Source organism: Guillardia theta (genome assembly GCF_000315625.1).
Source record: "Guillardia theta CCMP2712 unplaced genomic scaffold GUITHscaffold_103, whole genome shotgun sequence".
NCBI classification, from domain to species: Eukaryota; class Cryptophyceae; order Pyrenomonadales; family Geminigeraceae; genus Guillardia; species Guillardia theta.
Window position 1 is genome coordinate 208922 of NW_005434571.1, and position 15435 is coordinate 224356.

General features: G+C 54.7%; 4 protein-coding genes across 4 annotated transcripts; 1 reads left to right on the forward strand and 3 right to left on the reverse strand.

Annotated features, from left to right (window-relative positions):
• Positions 1–551: 551 nt before the first annotated feature.
• GUITHDRAFT_117019 (hypothetical protein) lies at positions 552–2887 on the forward strand (the record flags this gene model as incomplete). The annotated part of the gene is made up of 7 exons (XM_005823774.1): positions 552–913; positions 1155–1234; positions 1410–1477; positions 1516–1571; positions 1975–2037; positions 2509–2572; positions 2729–2887. 7 exons carry the CDS (start codon positions 552–554, stop codon positions 2885–2887), a joined length of 852 nt encoding a protein of 283 aa, XP_005823831.1.
• A 583-nt stretch (positions 2888–3470) lies between these two features.
• GUITHDRAFT_145472 (hypothetical protein) lies at positions 3471–4500 on the reverse strand (the record flags this gene model as incomplete). The annotated part of the gene is made up of 5 exons (XM_005823775.1): positions 3471–3560; positions 3786–3837; positions 3861–3958; positions 4007–4096; positions 4429–4500. The coding sequence occupies 5 exons, from the start codon at positions 4498–4500 to the stop codon at positions 3471–3473; spliced, it is 402 nt and encodes a 133-aa protein (XP_005823832.1).
• A 5639-nt stretch (positions 4501–10139) lies between these two features.
• On the reverse strand, positions 10140–12173 carry GUITHDRAFT_165645 (hypothetical protein; the record flags this gene model as incomplete). The annotated part of the gene is made up of 2 exons (XM_005823776.1): positions 10140–12027; positions 12133–12173. The coding sequence occupies 2 exons, from the start codon at positions 12171–12173 to the stop codon at positions 10140–10142; spliced, it is 1929 nt and encodes a 642-aa protein (XP_005823833.1).
• Positions 12174–12981: 808 nt separating this feature from the next.
• Positions 12982–15288, reverse strand: GUITHDRAFT_117023 (hypothetical protein; the record flags this gene model as incomplete). Its single annotated transcript, XM_005823777.1, has 1 exon — positions 12982–15288. One exon carries the CDS (start codon positions 15286–15288, stop codon positions 12982–12984), a length of 2307 nt encoding a protein of 768 aa, XP_005823834.1.
• Between the last annotated feature and the right edge of the window lie 147 nt (positions 15289–15435).

Here is a 15435-nt window from a genome sequence, read left to right on the forward strand (position 1 = left end):
GAGAGCGTTGGGGAGAAGAAGCATCAGTTCTTGCACATCAAGAGCAACCTGAACATCTCCATCTCCATCTCCATCTCCATCTCCATCTCCATCTCCATCTCCATCTCCATCTCCATCTCCATCTCCATCTCCATCTCCATCTCCATCTCCATCTCCATCTCCATCTCCATCTCCATCTCCATCTCCATCTCCATCTCCATCTCCATCTCCATCTCCATCTCCATCTCCATCTCCATCACAATCGCCATCATCGCCATCGCCATCGCCATCGCCATCGCCATCGCTGTCATCATCAACTTGGCATTATCTTCAGCCTCAATATCAGAAATAACATCGTCTGCTCTTACTCCACAACTTCCCCAAGACATCGTGCTTCCGCTACCTCGAAGAATTCATTTCCTCGAGTCTTGCAGATCGGAATTTCTCCTCAAGGCCCTCGGAACTGAAACTTCAACAAGTCGCTGAGATCGTAATGCCGCTACCCCTCCTCCTCTCCTCATAGATCACTGGCAGTCAAAGTGTGTCTCAGCGCAGCGCAGGATCAGTCTCAGATGCCTAACAGCCATGACGAAGAGGACGGTGTTAACGACAAGTCCGAAGTCCTGGAGCAGTTCAGCCACATCCACCGACGGCTGGTGGAGGAGATGCATGCTAAGCAAGCTCACTCCCTCTCTTCCTTGCTCAGCAACGTAGAGGCGATGGACGACGATGTCGACCAGGTGCTGTCCAGCATGGACGACGAGACGCTCGCCATGCATGTCAACCCCGAGGACCGGCGGAACGTCCTGCACTACCTGGCCAAGTACAACGGACAGAAGTTTTCTGTCCTCGGAAAGATCCTGAAGCGGGTGCCCTCGTTGGCTGACGGGGCGCTGAAGGAGTCGGGGCTGCTCCCTGTACATCTGCTGTGCAGGTACTGGGGAGAGGAGAGGAGGAGGGGAGGGGAGGGGAGGGGAGGGGACAAGAAGAGGATGGACGGAAAGAAGCAACAGAAAGGAGTTGGGGTGAAGGGGAGCAGAGCAGAGAAGAGAAGAGAAGAGAAGAGAAGAGAAGAGGAGAGGAGAGGAGAGAAGAGAAGTATGTTTACACGTGATGTTTGATTTCTATCATCGTGATGAGGTCTGATACCTCAGCATGTGCTCACATTCTTTCAGGTACTTTCCGAATGAGACCAAGTCTCTCGACCTCCTCCTGCAGACTTCTCCTTCCTCTGCGGCAAGGGCAGAAGCAGAAGGTGAGACAGAGGAAAGATTGTTGATGAACGAGGACAAGGACAAGGAAGGGTCAGGGTAGGAAGGAGGAAGGGATTGCATGCCAACAACAGGAATCGTGCGAGGAAGAGAGGAGTCGGAGAAACAACAAGGCCAGATGATGGCAATATCAGCATGTTGGCAGTGATAGAGTACAAGGCTATTTTGCTTTCTACAACGTGTCCATGAAACTCCTGTCTCTTGCTGTTACCATATCAGACTTTCCTGTTGTTATCCTGCTACTACTGTTTTACATGCCGTTCAGGTTGCCTTCCGCTTCACTTTGCTTGCGCAGCTGGTGCTTCTTCCAGGGCTGTCAAGGTGAGTAAACATGTGTTTGTTTTCTTCTGTTTTGCTGTCTGTTAAACGCCCATCATCGCAGACGCTGCTTGCTTACAACCCGCAAGTACGTGACGTCGAAGCTTCTTGCTCTGCTCGTAGACATGATACCTTTTCTGACTCTTCTCTGGCCCATAATTGCCTTCATTCTTCCTTCCCCGTTGTCTCCCTCCTTCTTTCCTCCCTCCCTCCCTCCCTCCCTCCCTCCCTCCCTCCCTCCCCTCCCTCCCTCCCTCCCTACCCGTCTCTCTCCCTCCCTCCCTCCCCCCTTCCTACTTCTTTCCACCTTGGACAATCATTGTTGCTCATCACCTTGAGTTATCTAAGACCTCTACCACATCTCACGCGTCCTTATCCTCATGCTTTTTTATTGTTCTTCGTGTAGGCGATCACAGTACAAGACAGCGCTGGCTGGCTTCCTCTCCACTACTTTGCCTTTAGTCTGCGGGTGAGATGCATAGGAGGAGGAAGATAGAGAAGATGATGTTGCTGACAACGTGGGTCGAAGAAGCGTTGTGAAGATGTTCTCATGTGTTGTTGTTGATCATGATGATGATCTTATGACGATTTAGATTATGTTGGTGTTGACCATGATCATGGCAATAATAAGGCATCCATGATGGTGATGATGATGATGATGATGATGTGAAATGTCAATCTGATCCTGTTCCATGTTACCTTCTGCTGTTTGCGACAGCATTCATAGTTTTCATTTGTCATCTGTACGCCGGGAATCTCAAATCTGTTCTGTTGTCTCTTCCTTTTACTTCTTTGCTGTCAATCTTCAGTGATTGCAGCTTTGCAACTGACTTACAAACACTTGCTTGACAGGGAACAGACGATGACATTGAAACATTGAGAATCCTCAGATCCTCGTGACTCAGTACTCCCATTTGTCGCTCACTCACGCCATGTTCAGGTATCCTGAAGCTGTCTTCACAACAAACTCAGAGGGGAAACTCCCTGTGGACTGTCTGGCTGAGGTAAGGAAAGCGATATCGCCGTACCATGAAACGCACTTTTATCACCTCAGTGCATCTTCTGCTTTGTATCATGCTTCTCATGTCTTGCATGAATGTTTCATCGAGCATGTTGATTGCAAGATACCCTGATCAAGTCATTCTGATGGATATGGTTAGAACAAAGATTATGATGAATATTGTCTGCCGCTGATGCTGAGAGAATTGTTGAAAACTTTCAGAACAAGCAAGCCAACGAGGAATGTCTCAGGATTTTGTTGGAAAGCGACTGATGAGCAAACCCGTCAAAAAGAGATTCGCCAGAAAGACAAGGCATGATACGATCCTTGCGGATTCCAAGAAGTCAACTTTCTGCATTGCTTGTAGTTTAGATGTACACAGAGAGTGAGCTCTTGAGGTTACAGAAAGAATGTAATACATGAATAAGAATGAATCGTCAGTTGTCAACACCGCAGACCAATCAGCTCTCAGCGCTGACTTTTCTGTTCTTCAAGCTCTTGAGTGCAGGGAGTCGAGACCGTACTGCCATGAGAGCGAGTTAGAGCGCTCGAGAGCTAGACTGCTCAGATGAGGTCACCTGGAGATTTGGGGGAGGAGCAGGTACTGCATGGAGCTGAAGAAGACGCTCCCACATTATCGGCTGTGAGAACAGGCGTTAGTCATGGCCTATCAGAGCACACCAAGAGCACAACAGAAAGCACAACAAGTGCAATATATGTGAGGATAAGAAGGGGAAGGCGGAACAAGATAAATCAAGGATATGGAAGTGGAGGATGGGAGGTTGAAAGAAGGATAGAAGGAAGCTGCTTCAGAAAGAGGAGTAAGGGAGAAGCGTCGAAGTAAGGATCAGATATTGAGTTGGCACGCATTAAACTGAACATCGAGACAAAAGAAGACGATATCAGTAGATTTCCGCACATGACAGTTGCATTTCTTCCAGCACGAGTCTTTCTTCTGGTCTTTTGGCCTTCATCCTTCTCATAGCGTCTTGCTGCGGATAGCTCATCAATTCAGGAAACAAAAACTTGAACGATCATAACACCAAAAATGCATGAAGATGAGAAGAGACAGGAAAAAGTGCATTTAGTGGATAGCAGCGAGAGCTGATCAAGATTCAAGAACCAAGAAAAGGAATAAGTTGAGTTAACACCAGGTATCATTACAGTTTAGGCATGAAAGAAGGAACCGCCAAGAACACATGACAGCGTTCTCAAACCTGTTCCATTAGTCTCTGCTGCTCCTGCATTTCCTCGATGTACTCAAGGTGCCTGTGGAAAGGATCAAATCCCACCTGGCAAACAATCTGTTTCCGCACATCAGCTGCTCTGTCCTGCGAACCATCTCTGCGGTTTGCTCCTCTTGCAGCTTCTTGATGACTTCTTTTGGAACCTTCCCATTACATCAGCACACGACCTCCAGGATTCTCCATACACTGACCGCATTCTCTGCTAGAGGAGCGATCTTCTTTGCTGGCAGCATCACGTGAAACTGTTCTGTCTGCCCCGCCGACCCAAAGTCTGCTTTGATCTGCACAACAAGATCAGTGTTTGAAAAGGTGGAAGGAATGAGCAGAGCACTTGCCATGAGGGAGGAAAGAAGGGAGGAGGGAGGAGTTAAGGGAGGAGGGAAGGGAGGGGGAACGAAGGGAGGAGGGAAGAGAAAAGGGAAGAGAAAAGAAGGGAGGAGGGAGGAGAATAGAAGGGAGGAGGGAGGAGGGAGGAGGGAAGGGAAAAGAGAGAAGGGAGGAGGGAGGAGGGAAGGGAAAAGAGAGAAGGGAGGAGGGAGGAGGGAGGAGGGAGGAGGGGGGGGGGGAGAAGAGGAGGATACAAATCTTTGAGGGAAGAATAACTTCCACTTACCTCAGGCTCTTGCACTTGCATCTTTGCCCAGACCTTTTGATGGGACTCTGGAATAGGGGTGAAGGACGGCATTCTTGGTGTATACAGTATGTTCACTCAGCGATATGCGAGATGAAAGCACAACAGCAAGCTGGTCGTTTGTACAGCCGCTGCAATGCCTTGCGGGCAGGAAAACACACGATTTAGAATCGTGCCCTTCTTACAGCCCACGTGCAGTGTTGAAACGACTAGGAAGAGGAGGAAGGAGAGTAGAGAGGAAGAGGGAGAGGAGAGGGAGAGGGATCTAGGGGAGAAGGGGAGAGCGGGGTTTAGCAGGAGCAGCAACCCAGCTTTTCGCCGTCGAAAAGTACGGATGGGTTCTCCACCCCCACCTCCTCTACTACACATAGTACCCCTCTTTTCATACAACGGTCCTGACCCCTACCCTACTCTGAGTATGCAAACATCTTTCATTTTGAAACCACCGGTGCTCCGCTGGACATATATCCGTAACTTGGGAGGCTCTGTACTACCACCGCCACCCCTCCACCCTAGACCTCTCTAAAACCGGTATGTGTCGCGAGTCGCCACCCGTACCACTACCCGGCGCACCTGGTGTGAAAGTGAGTGAGTGACCGCTGACTCTGAGAGTAAATCGGGGGGTAGGTGGGGGGTGGTCGGATCCAGAGGGCTATGGGGGTCACCGGGTGTTTTATAGGGGTAGGCGATGACCGGTGGTAGACAGGCCAGTCAAAGTTTGAAGTCAGGGGTACTCGATGGGTCTCTGGTGAGGGATCACTCAACTCTCAGTACCCCTGAGGCTTCACAAGTCATATGACCGTTAAAAAGCTTCTCAGTTTACTCAAAGTTAAGTTAAAAAGCACTGCTCCTGAAAGCTCCGGAGTCCTGGCCGCGTGACTCCCGTGAAGATCCGCTCTCACTTCCATCATCACTGTGAGACATCATGGCGCGGCACAAGCGGCCTGCCATCCTCCGTCATCACAGTTCTGTTGTTGATCCTCTACTGACTGGCACGCCGGGCTCGTCGTCCCACTTTCCTCACACAGGCCTTGTGTCCCAAGAGAGCTCCTCTGACTCTGAGCCACGCTCACAGCAGGAACCCCTACGGACTCCTGACATGCTGGAAGGGCAATCTCGTTCTGCAGCGTCTCCTCCGCAGGATGACTTTGCCTCCTCCGCCGCTGGATCTGGAGGAGGTTCGGGGAACCAAAGACCTCGGAAGCAGGCAAGATTTCGCCGATCCATCTCCCAGAGGACACCCACCGATCAGCCTACGGTCAATCCTACACCCCCACCGCCCCCTCCTCAACCGGCAAATCTTTTCCCAGAAGACCCTGGCACGCAATCTAGCGCAGCGGCTTACTTTCATAATCTGCGTCCGCAAGACATGCCTTGTGGTACGTCGAATTGGCACAGAGCCCTCCCTCTCTTTGCTCAACAGGGACCACATAAGCTTCCGGCACTCCTGGCTCGTAATCCTTCCATTACAACCATCAAACACCCCAATCGCCAGACGATTGATAAATGGAAGAGTGCGCTACAGTTTACGTTAGACCTGCTACAAGGTTACCCTGACTTGCATTGCGAGGAAGCTAAGATTATCCGGAGCTTGTGGCATTGTCTCCCACTGCTCCTGCTGAGAGTGAATCCAGTTCTTGCAATCTCGCGACAAAACCGAGATGTGAGCTACCGTATCCACCATTTCCTCCAAGGGCGGCGTTGGGAGACATTGCTGAAACTAGAAGAGGGTGTTTCCTTTGACCAAGACGGCCCAGCGGTTGGCAGCGGTGGAGATCCGCAGGATGTCACGCAGCAGCCCACGGCGGGACTAACTGGGTCGGGACGAGGCACGAGACCGCGGGCACCGCAAGGTAGGCGCCAACAACCTAACCGTCAAAATGCAGGTCGCCCACAAGGACCTGACCGTGCGAGAGAGGGCGTGCAGCAGCCAGTGATGGAGAGCGAGCAGTTGGAGAAAAAGAAAATCCTCTCGGCTGTTGAGCATTACCAAAATCGGGATATGAAGAAAGCTCGACAGGCGCTTGTGGGCCATGGCCTCTCCCCAGATCCATTTGAGCAGCTATGGCAGCAAACTCGTGAGAAATTTCCGACGAGACTGGACCCCATTCCTCCAACGCTCCTAGACGCAGTCGGCTCCTCAAGGCAAATGCTAAGTGCTCAGCTCGACGATGCCATCCGAGCCGATGAACCGGCCTCATTGCTTGACAAGATTTTAGATCAGCGAGAGGTAGGGAAATTCCTGCGGCGATTCACTGCTTCCTCGGCCCCTGATCAATTTGGTTGGCGACCATTCCAGCACCTGCGACACATTCTCAGACTGCATGATGATCACAAACAGCGATACATTAACCTCATATTGAAGCCGATCGCGCTGGGAATCCCTTCGGGCGCTTTCCTCGAGGAATACACCAGAGGGGGGCGATTCATTCCTGCTGCCAAGTCAGTGGAAAAGAGCGGAATCCGACCTATTGTGATAGGGGACCTGGAGCGAAGGATTGTGTCTAGCATCTTCTGTTGTTGTATCCATGAGGATCCGGAACCACGGATACTCGTCGGATACTCTGCCGGATATTCCCTATATAGGCGGACGCATCTCGTGCGGACGGCCTCCTGAATTTCCCCCACTTGCATGCACAGTGAGTGTGGTGGTTGTGCGTAGTTTACCTCCTAGTAAACTTAGAGACTTCTATTTCCTGCTTCTCAAGCTGCTACCGTACCTGGTAAGAGAGGGCTGGGGCGAAGACCAGCGGCAGGAGGAGCAAGTGATGCTCCCCTCTCGTTGCCTGCCGCTGCTACTCGTTTCCCGCACGCGTCGCGAGCGGTTGAAGAGCAGCTAAAAGCTGAACATGCTGTTCATGCTGGGTTGCCATGAGTTTCTCATGGCGCTCCTGCTGGAGGGCGACTTCGCGCTTGTACTGCTCGCAGTCCGGCTTGATGTGACCCGGTTCTTGACAGTAAAAACAACGGATGGATTTCTGCTTGCGCTGGTTTTCTTTACCGTTGGACTTCTTCTTGTTCTGCCCACCGTTGGCTTTGGCCTTAGTGTGCGAAGAGGTCTGCGCAGCGTTAGCAGCAGCTGAGTTAGGCTGCTTAGACACTGTTAGCGGTTCACCATCGTCCAGAAGAGCTGTGATGAAAGTGACTAGGCGAGAGAACATGTCTTCTCCGTGTCCATACTGACTGCGATAAATCGTAAACCATGTGTGGATAGACGTGCGCGTCGGCGTATGCGAAAATCCCTTGATGAATTTCCGGAGTGGCTGATCGTTGAAGTACAGGATGGCGGACCCTACCTGCGATTCGAGCGTTGCGAAGAGTGTCGTGGCGCGAGTCAAGTACGCCCAGGCGGATTCGTTGGGCTGCTGCTTGAGCTGATCAAGCTGAGTCTGATAGTTCTTGGCTTGCCGCATTGGGGCTAGACACGAACATAGATGAGTTGAAAATTCATCCCATTTAAGCTTGTTGATGGCCTCGAGACTCTTTCCGTACTTACGTTCTACCACGACCATCACTTCGTTGGTGAACAACGGCGTGATGCTCTTCACCCATTTGCGAGTTGGGATCTCTTGAGCGATTAATTCGCGGTTGCACTGACGAAGGAATTCTTCGACAGAGCGAGGATCAGCAAAACCTTTGTACATCGGAATGCGGCTGGAATTGAAACTCTTGGAGTTCGTTAGCACATTCACGAGAGTCCGATTGGAGAGGACTGGTTCCTGATCAGAGGATTCAGCGCTAGCTGATTCCTCAGCTGAATAGATATCAGCGTTAGCATCTTGCAGGGTAACTTTCCGTGCGAGATGCGGGAGCTCTGGTGTTGCAGCAGCGTCGGCTGTCGCAAATTCGTCGGCAGCATTGGCGAGCATGTGGAAACGCTCGCCGGCCCTGCATGGTGTCAGCCAGGAGGGCACACATTCGACGAAGAAGGAGAAGAGCTCGGTCCTGCGCCACTGGCGAGGACATGACGGGGTCGGATGAAAAATTTTCCGAGCTTGGCAGACGTACCGATGTTGCAGGGGAGGCTGCTCTCTGAGTTGCCTCCTCTGATCGCAGAATACTTCGCAAGGGAGTATCCCTCTTGTTTCGGGCCCGTTGATCCGCGCTAGACAGCGCTTCACGTTGTACATCTCCATCCCTATAAGTTTGAGTCAAAGATCCACTGGTCTGACTCGGAGAAAGCTGCTGCTGCTGCAGCTGCAGCCGCTCGCTCCATTCGACTTCTTCCTCAGAACTCTCTTCAGCAATTTCTGTTTGAAATGCTCCTGATTGCTTAGATCGAGGTTGAGGGCCCCTTTCCGGCTGAGGTTTCTTTCCTCCTCTTCCTTGTTTCGAGGTCATGAATCAACCACTTCGCTTCCAGAATGTTGTATACACAACACAGAGATTGTCAACGACACGAGTAAAGTAAGGATGAAGAAGACTCAAAATTAAGTTAAGGGCCAACTTCACGGTGGCACTGCACTATCAGTCACTGAATCATATCAACGGCGTGACGGGCCCGGCGCCCGGGCGCCGGGCCCTGATGAGTACCGTGACGGTAACGTTGAACGGAAGGCCCAAGCCGCCCGGGGCCCGGCCGGGCCGCGGCGCGGCGCTCCCGGCCCGGCCCGAACTTCGGAACTTCCCGCCGGGCCGCCCCGGCGGGCGTGGAGCCGGGAGCCGCGCCCGGCCTCGCTCAGTCGGCCCCCGCGGCGCGGCATTACCGTTAATGATGCCCCCGGGCCGCTCGGAGCCTCCGAGAGTAGTGATCGGACGGTACTGAGTGGCCGCCGGGCCAGCCTGTGGCCTGGGGCCGCGGCCCGGCACCGTCCGAGTGACCCGGCGGCGGTACTGTAATCGTTCAAGTTGGCCGGGCCGGGCACCGGTGACCGCCCGGGCCAGGCTCAGCGGCTGCCACTGCTGGCCGCAGCCGGCCGGGCTCAGCCGGCCGGGCTTGACTCAGTGAACCGTACGGTAAGTTAGACGCTCCGCCCGCCGGGGGCCCCGGCCCGGGCCCGCGGCCCCGGGCCGCCGGCCCCAGGCTTCGGAATTTTGGAACGGTCACTCACTGTCCCGCGCGGCCCCGGACCCCCGGGCCGGCAGAGCCCGGGCCCCGGCTGAGCAGGGCCCGGCTGGCCGCGGGCCGGGCCCCCACCGTCACGGTAACTGTGGGCCAACCGTTGGTCCGTTCAACCGCCGCCGGGCGGCCGTGAACAGTCACGTTGACGGTACGGTCCGCCGCGGCCCGGGGCCGCGCAGAGTCAATCGCCGGGCCTCGGAGCCGCCTCGGCCGCCGACTCGGAGGCGTGCCGCCCGGCCCGGCCCCTGACAGTCGGTCCGATGTTCAGCGGCCGGGCGTCCGAGCGCGGCCTCCGAGCACGGTGACCGTTGGCGGCCGCCACCGGTGAGTCCGATCCTAGTAGGTGTGTCCTACTGGGGTCGCAGCGGCGGCCGGGGCGTGACTCATCAGCCTACGAAGAGGCCAGGGTGCAGACTTGGCGACCAGGCACGGGGGTAACTGGGGGACAGTGTGTAGACTCTAGAAAGTCATTCAGCCGTTAACCTTGTGACATGCGATCTTGAGGTGAAAGAAATAAGGCGCTTGGAATCTCACCACTACCCACCCGATGTAGCCCGTCGAGGGTAATTAAGGGGGTGAGGTTGTATTTCTGCATGATTTACAGCTATACCCCCACCCTCGCAAAAGTGCTCTAGTAGACTCTGGAAGTAGTCCGTGCACTAACGGCTGACATTCTGCTGACGTTCTCATTCTCTACAATGACAGAGTTCGGGCGACAGCTGGTGCAAGCCTCCGGTCCGATGGTCGGCTTGTACTGCGTGGAGCTGCACTTGGTGCAGGGGCCACCGTTGGGTCCGGTGTATCCGGGCTTGCACTGACAGCTTGTTGCAGAGAGGGAGTTGACAGCGCTGATAGAGTTGGCCGGGCATTCAAGGCAGCTCGTGCCCGACTTGTAGTAGTTGGCGAGGCATTGGCAATCGGCAAAGGAGGTGCTGCCGGCCTGTGCATAGGAGTGTAGAGGGCAAGGCAAGCAGTCCTTAAAGAGCGACGATACAGTCGTCTTGTAGGTGTTTTCAGGGCACTGCACACAAGTCGGGTCGTAGTAATTGGGAAGGTACTGTCCTGCCGGGCAGCCGTTCTTCTGGCAGATTCCGTTGACGATGCTGAAGCCGGTCTGGCACTGGCAGCCCTCGACAAACATGGTTGCGGGAGAGGAGGTGGAGGCGTTGGGGCAACGGTTGCAGACGATCTCCGCGCTGACAGTTGCATAGCCCTCGGTGTTCAAAGACATGAGGACCTTGCTCACCGTTAGTTGGTAGTTGACCTCATAGACGTCAATGTTGCCGTCGAAGGAATAGATGTCGGTGCCATACTTTACCTTCATGGCACCCCCTGCAATGTCGAGAACCTTGATCCTCACGCTGGCAAACGCATTGAGCCACACGGTGCAGGAGGCGCCGGATAGCGTGAAACTGGTGGTGTAGCCGCGGTAGAGCACGCTGGAGCAGCTGCCCTCTCCAAAGACATGGATGGGGTCCGTGAAGCCGTAGTAGTTGGCAGGGCAGCCGCACCCCACCCTTGTCGGGTAGTATCCATAGTTGGTAGGGCAAGCCTGGCAGGTGTTGTCGCTGGTGGCATACTTGCCTATGGCACAGTTCTCACACTTCCCGTTGGTCTCGATGGTGTTGTTAGAGCAAAGGCATTGAGAAATGCCCTCTGCCGCGTACTTGGAGACCCTCCCTGAAGGGCAGGGGTAGCAGAAGCCGGGTTCGGAGCCGGATCTGTAGTAATTGATGGGGCAGACTGAGCAGGCGCTGCTGTTGTAGCCCGTGTGGCCTTTGAGGCACTGGCATTGGAAGACGCTGTTGCTGTAGGGCGGAGCGTAGGAGTTCAGAGGGCAATCGATGCACTCTCTCGTGGTGAGATCGAGGTACTTGCCATTGTCGCATCCAAGACACACCCCGGGGCTTGCCTCATAGGCGTAGTCCGCACACAACACGCAGGTCTCTACGGTAAAGACCCCCTGCACTGCCGAGGTGTAGTTCTGAGGGCAAGTCCCAAGGTCGTACATCTGGCACTGGATGTCCTGTGTGAAAGTGCAGTCGGCCACCTTCTGATAGCCAAAGGGGCAGGAGGCAGAGCAGGGGTTGCACCTGACATTCTGAGTGTCCGAGCATTCTGAGACGCGGTAGTGGTTGGCGGGACAGGCAGCACAGTCCTTGCACAGCGTGTTGTTGTACTGGCTGCAAGGGGAGGCAAGGTACTGGTTTGGACCGCAGGCAGAGCACGACTTGCATACGAGGTCCTGATAAGGGTTGCAGGGAGACGCAATATATTCCGTGGGCAGGCAGCTAGACTTGCAGGGGATGCAGTAGGTGTCATCGTACCTTTGGCTCCCCTTGCCACAGGGCCTGAAGGGGTCAGCAAAGAAGCCATTGTCGCAGATGGAGCACTGCTTGCAGGTGTTGATGAATGTCTCACAGATGGAGAAGTGATTGTCAGGGCACTGCAGACAGTCTACGCATACCGTGTCCTTATTGGCGTTGCAAACCTCCGCCAGCCCCTTGTTATCCTTTTTGCTGCAGCCCTTGCACAGGACTGCATTCAAGCTGCTCCCAAGTACCAGGAGGTGTCGAGACAGTCCTCGACGTCGAGCGCGAGCTCAGTTGCGTCAGAGTTACAACCAGCATGCCCAAAGACGGATCAGAGCTCGAACACATCCCATTCCAGCTTGCAGATCGACTTTGAGGAGCAACAAACTGCTGCTCAGCCTAAGGATTGCGAGCCGGAATCTTGCTCAACAGTGCAGCCGTACTATCTTCGCTTGAAAGATTTCAAGAACATCCGCCGAGGATGTCAGACTACACCGAAAAGTGCCGATGAAATGACGTCATTCGTTTTGGAGAACATCACGACAGTTAAGAATAGGCTAGACAATCGCAGGTCCTCGTCTTATCCACTGCTGCGCAAGAAATCATGGACGGTTGACTCGGACATACTTTTCTTGCCAAACATGCGCACCGTGTAAAATGTCGCGTAGTAAGAAGCATAGTTTGCATGTATTCTTGTTTGTAAATATATGTTTGTCCTTCTCAAAGATTGTTTTCTGCCTAGTATCTTGTCCATACGTGCAGTTTCCTCTCTACGAGATTTCGTTGTGAAAATATCTTTCTACGTCATCAGCAGTAATCAAGGAGTCTCATAGAGTATCATTTGAAATGGCTGGTGTGTTCTCGGCAGCAGCTGCGGTCTCCATTAAAAGTTGCTATCACAACAGAAGGGGGAAAGCATGAAACAAACCACCGATGAAACAAACCAGTCAGAAAGATTTGCAACATGTGAACAAAACCATTGCTGCTCGTCTCTCAGACTCTTGATGCTACATCAGCCCGTTGACCTTGTCTTTCAGACGATTTATTAGAAGGTTGATATCAGGTCCTAGAATAACTGTCACTCTCAATGTCTTTCACGTCCTCTGTTCTCCTCCTGGCAACCCATGTCAAGCAGCAGCGCCAAGTGGTGTCGCTCGCCCCTCAGATCTCCTCGCATGGCAGCCAGTATCTCGCTGGCTTGTCATGGGATCGCTTCATGATGCCGTTGTCGACGAGTTTGGTCAGGTTGCTCGTCACGAAGTTGAGGGAGGCCGCCTCTCCCTCCGACACGCTCTTGTTCCACTCATCGCAATACTCGCGGGCCGTCAACCCCACCGCGAAGTCGTCCTCAGTCAGCTCCTGCATGTAGGACTCGAAGCTCTCCGCATGCCTCTTAGCCAGCTCAATGAGCTTGCTGGCCACTGGGTTGCTTCTCATGCGACGGTCGAGCCATCGGCGTCCCGCTCGCTCCTGGCCCGGCTGGGGGCGGGAGTAGGAGACGTCCAAGCTGAGCATGTCCTTCTTCTGACCGATGGGCTTCCGCTGGCGGAAGGTAAAGTTGGCCTTGTCCGTGTACTGAGCGGAGCTCGAAAGCGCTTCTGGCAGCATCATGCCTTCAGCTAGCTTCGTCTCCATCTCAAGGAGCCACTGCGGGTAAGCCTGGGCCGTGTCGTAGTCCATGGCGTAGGTGAGGACGGTGACATGGGAGAAGCCGTTGCTCTCGAGCGTGCTGTTCTGGTACGTCGCTCTCCCCATCGCCTGCACCATCTTCTCAATGCTCATGGCTGTTCCCAAGGCGCAGATGAGGTGGGTGGGGACGCGGAGGGAGCTCCTGAAGGAGTCCCCCCGGATCATCTGCGAGTAGCCGACAATGACAAGAGGAGTGTCGAGCCCGGCGTGTCGGTCGACCATCTCGATGGCCTGACTGACTGAGATCTGCGGCTTCGTGTTCAGCTCATCCTTGCTCGGAGCCGGGCCGTTGAGTGGAGCCTTAGGGGCAGGCGGAGGGAAGTAGGAGATGCCTCGGGGTCCTCCCACGATGACGAGGGCGGCGACGTGCGGGTAGTCCCGCTGGAGGCTGGTGGCGAGGTCGAAGACGTTGTTGATAGCGTTGACCCGGCTGTTGTTCATGACGAGCGTAAGAGACTTGTCCTTGCTAAAGGCCTGCCGGAACATCTCGTCCGTCAGATCGTTGCAGTAGAGGTTGCTGGGCTTGAGGTCCCCGTACTCGATGAACTGCTCCTCCCCGTCCACCACCAGGGGCTTGAAGTCAACCACCCCGATGTAGTCCCCCTCCGGCTTCGTGTAGAGGATCGACTGTGTGTCGACCCCGCCGCGCTTGTCCTGGAGGTGGAGGAAGACCGGGACGAGCGTCGCAGAGACGTTCCAGCGGAGCACCAGGTGGGCGACTCCTCGAAGCTGATCCAGGGCCTCCTCTAGCTGGGTAATCCGGCTCTGCCTGCGGCACAGCGACTCCTCGTCGTCAGCTCCCACGAGCGCACGGCGGTTGCGATAGAAGGAGTCTGCCTCGTCCATGATGAGCTGGCATGGATACTCGGCCGGGTTCGTCTGCTGGAGGATGGAGCACATCTGGCGGATACGATAGGCCGAGTCAGGGAGCGTGCAGCAGCCGGTCTGGAGGTACTTGAGGAGGATGCCGGGGTAGGCAGTGGGCCTCTGAACGGCCGTAAGACAGATGCACTCTATCCCCAGCTTCTTGTCCACCAGCCTGCCCAGCTCGGCGTTGATCTTGTCTGTCAGGGTCTGCACCCCGCGGTGGGTGGTGGAGAGGAGGATGGTCCCGATGCCCAGCAGCCCTGCTGTGATGATACCAAGGACCTTGATCTTGGTCTTTCCGTTCTGCGTTACCCCACCTGCTATGATCTCCGGCAGGTCTCCTCCCTCCGACACGTCGAACCTCTTCCATCCTCCCCGCTCCCTCGCGCTCTTGAGCTTCCTGACCGCCATGCGCACAGCTGCGGCGACGTCGAAGCGGTAGCTCGCCATCTTGCGGACAGTCGCAGGATCTCCGTCCGGGAACACGATTCCCAGCACGCGCTTGACGATCTCGTCCTCCGACATGTCGATGGACAATCGCCTTGCCATGTCCCGCTGATTCAGGCGGGTTTGGTCGCCAAGCTCCGGGGGCAAGGACGACACGTCCAGCTCCTCCTCACTCTCCGTATCCATGAAATACTCGTCAGACTGATCGGAGTCAGACGAGTCAGGAGTCCGTCGCTTTCTGACAAGAGCAGAAGCAGGAGGAGACGACGCCGGCGTCGCCTCGACGGCAAGCCTAGGGTCACCCTGTGAGCTGGAGGTCGAGCATGCAGAGCCCGGAGGAACTGAGAGAGGGGGGGCAGAGGAAGCGATCAGTTTCTGGATGAGATCAAAGGTAATGATGCCATTGCTGATCCACTGCTTGAGCTGCGTCTCCGCTGCCGCTGCTTCGTTACAAGCGCTCGCCATTTTGTCACTGAAGGTAGGTTGTTTTTTTCTGTTTGATGCTCAATGAGATAAGTAGAGGAAGGAGAAGGACAAGTCAACGAGAAAGAGAGGAGGTAGAAGGGGACTTAGTCTGAAGGATTCAGCGAGAGCTGCTGAGAGCGTGGGGTG